Below are 2,372 nucleotides of genomic sequence, written 5' to 3'. Positions count from 1 at the left end.
CAAAGAAAGAAGATACTTCATTTATGTCTTCATTGTTTCTTTTGTTCATCTAATAACAAAGTCAAGAGCTAAGAACACCACTAAGATAGCTACCTGTCTTTAGAGACAAGGTTAAATTATGTGATTTCTGGGGGGCACAGTCAGACACTGGTGCTGGTTCATTCCTCCTCTGGCTGGAGGGAAGTTGCCAGCCCCCTTTCCCGAAGTAGTACCTCCCTGCAGTATGTGGTCTTAGAGCAGTTAGCCATGATGTCCTCCATCCAGGAGAGCAAGGAAATGAGGGCGTTCTCTAAAGCAGCAAGGTCAACTCCCTGAGCAGCTTTCACCAGGGCATGTGGAGACAGTTGCCAGGCAGAAGACCAGAGTGTTGGCTCTTGGCACTTTCTTGGCACTGTGTCTAAGAGTCCCAACTGGAAGAATCTGGTTATTGCAAAGCCTCAGCTCCTTGAATGACATAATTACAATACTTTAATGCACAATTGTATTATTTAAGCCACTGGTTTAAGTAGTATTAGTGCACAAACATGCACAATATTTTTTGGCAGTACTGCAGTTTGACCTTAGAATCTCATACCGGGTAGGCAGACCCTCTACAACTTGAGCCTTTGTTTCTACTCCTTGAATTTCTTCTTCTTTGAGACAGCATCTCCGGATGTATCCCAGGCTGGTCTCAAATATCTGATCTTCTTAGCTCAGCCTCCACAGTGTTGGGATTATAGGCAAGCACCCCCATGCCTGGCTCCCAAGTGTATCTCAATTGCTGCTGGCATCAAGGACTCAATTCTATTCCCAAAGAATTGGATTTGCCATTGCAATGTTATCTAGGCCGCCTCACCCTGAGCGGTGGACACCAGAACAGAATTTAGTGGTGTCTCGTTCAAATGAGCTCACATCTGTACTTGTGAGAGCAGATTTCCCTGAAAGGCCGAGGAGCAGTTTGGGTATAGTGAGGATGTTAATTACATCTCTTTCAAAGGTCTTGAAAACCTGCAGAAGTGAAGGGGAAATACACAATCCCAGTGGATAAAAGTGACTAAATCTGATGCCATTACTTGTAGATGAGGAAGGCGATGGCTCGTGGTGACATCTAGGGAAAGTGCTTACTTTGGGAGTGTTTGTTGCAAAGCCTGCAGGTGTGACAGCACCTGTGCCAGTGTCCCTGCAGTCCTGTCTGTAAGTTGACACTCTTTCACTTGTCCCTCATTTACCTGCAGTGGATGACAGAAAATGACAGGGTGGATGTGTTCTAAGGAGGGTTCTACCTTCCCATAAGCTACTACCGCGCCACTTACAGAGGAGACCACGTCACCAAGGTCCCAAGGTGCCGCGGTCCCCTGAAGGGGAAGGTGTGGAAGGATTCCCCCTGCAGAAGCCTGAGTCTGCGTGGAATGATGTAGCAGTCTGCCATCAGGGGCGCAGTGTCCACTCAAGGGCGGATGCCCACTCAGGGGTGGATGTCCACTCAGGGTAGAGTGTCCACTCAGTGGCGGAGTGTCCATTCAGGAGCATGTGCCTGCTCAGGGGTGGATGCCCACTCGGGGGTGGGCGTCCACTCAGGGGAAGACCCTGTAACCTCCGTTGGAGATGTAGGTGCTGGTCAGGGAGCCAGCCTTCCAGACCAGATGTGACTGGCTGCAGTGAGCGAAGGGCTCTGTCCCTCACCACGTCCATCCTCTGGTGACAGGGGGAGTCTCCCTGGATGGACCCTGGAGGCTCTGTGTGGCGGACCCCACGGGACATGGCGGCCGGGATAGGCTGGACTCGGGACCCCCAGGGGGCGTGGGATTCTCCTTCGTGCTCCCAGCAATTGCCGGACGCCCGAGTGGATGCCCATGCGCCTTCGGCTCCAGCATGGCGAGCACAGCCCGACCCCTGTGCGGTGCCCACCTGCACTTCCCTTCCTGGTCCCAGCCCGCGGGGAAATCGATGGACGGCTAGGTGTGATTTCACACCAAGGGTCTAGGCTCGTGGCCTCTCTGCCCTTCGCGGCGGAGACCGGCTCTCCCCGCTTTCCCCCGTCCCCCACTCGCCCCCGCTCGCCCTCCTCGACATCCCCATCCCAGCGGTCCTCCCTGGCCCGACGCGCGGCGTGGACGTCTGGCACGCCGTGGAAAAGCCTTCCCAAAAACTGAAAGTGAAATGAGGAAGGCGGATTGAGCAATCCGCGGGTGGCGAACGCCCCGAACCCCCTGCGCCCCGCGAGCGCGAGCGCGGCCATGCCCGGGGGCAGCGAGACCACAACCCGGGGAGCGCTCGTGCGCGGGGAACCCGCATGGCCACCGAGGAAATGACCCGGCCCCCGGGCTCCCCGCTCCTCGGAGCGCAGGCCGGCCGCGGGGCAGCGGCCACGCCTTTCCTGCGGCCCTGAGAAG

General features: G+C 55.5%; 1 protein-coding gene across 1 annotated transcript in view; it reads left to right on the top strand.

Annotated features, from left to right (window-relative positions):
- Positions 1 to 2,272: 2,272 nt before the first annotated feature.
- The window catches only part of Tnfsf13b (tumor necrosis factor (ligand) superfamily, member 13b), a 20,353-nt gene continuing 20,253 nt past the window's right edge, over positions 2,273 to 2,372 (top strand). Inside the window, exon 1 of the mRNA XM_013022949.1 lies at positions 2,273 to 2,326. Within this exon, the coding sequence (XP_012878403.1) occupies positions 2,273 to 2,326 (54 nt within the window). The remainder of the gene's footprint in view (positions 2,327 to 2,372) is intronic.

The sequence above is a fragment of the Dipodomys ordii genome, unplaced genomic scaffold (assembly GCF_000151885.1).
Source record: "Dipodomys ordii isolate 6190 unplaced genomic scaffold, Dord_2.0 Scaffold65, whole genome shotgun sequence".
Lineage (NCBI taxonomy): Eukaryota > Metazoa > Chordata > Mammalia > Rodentia > Heteromyidae > Dipodomys > Dipodomys ordii.
The sequence above is the reverse complement of the archived record's forward strand: the minus strand, read 5'-3'. Positions and strand labels throughout refer to the sequence as shown.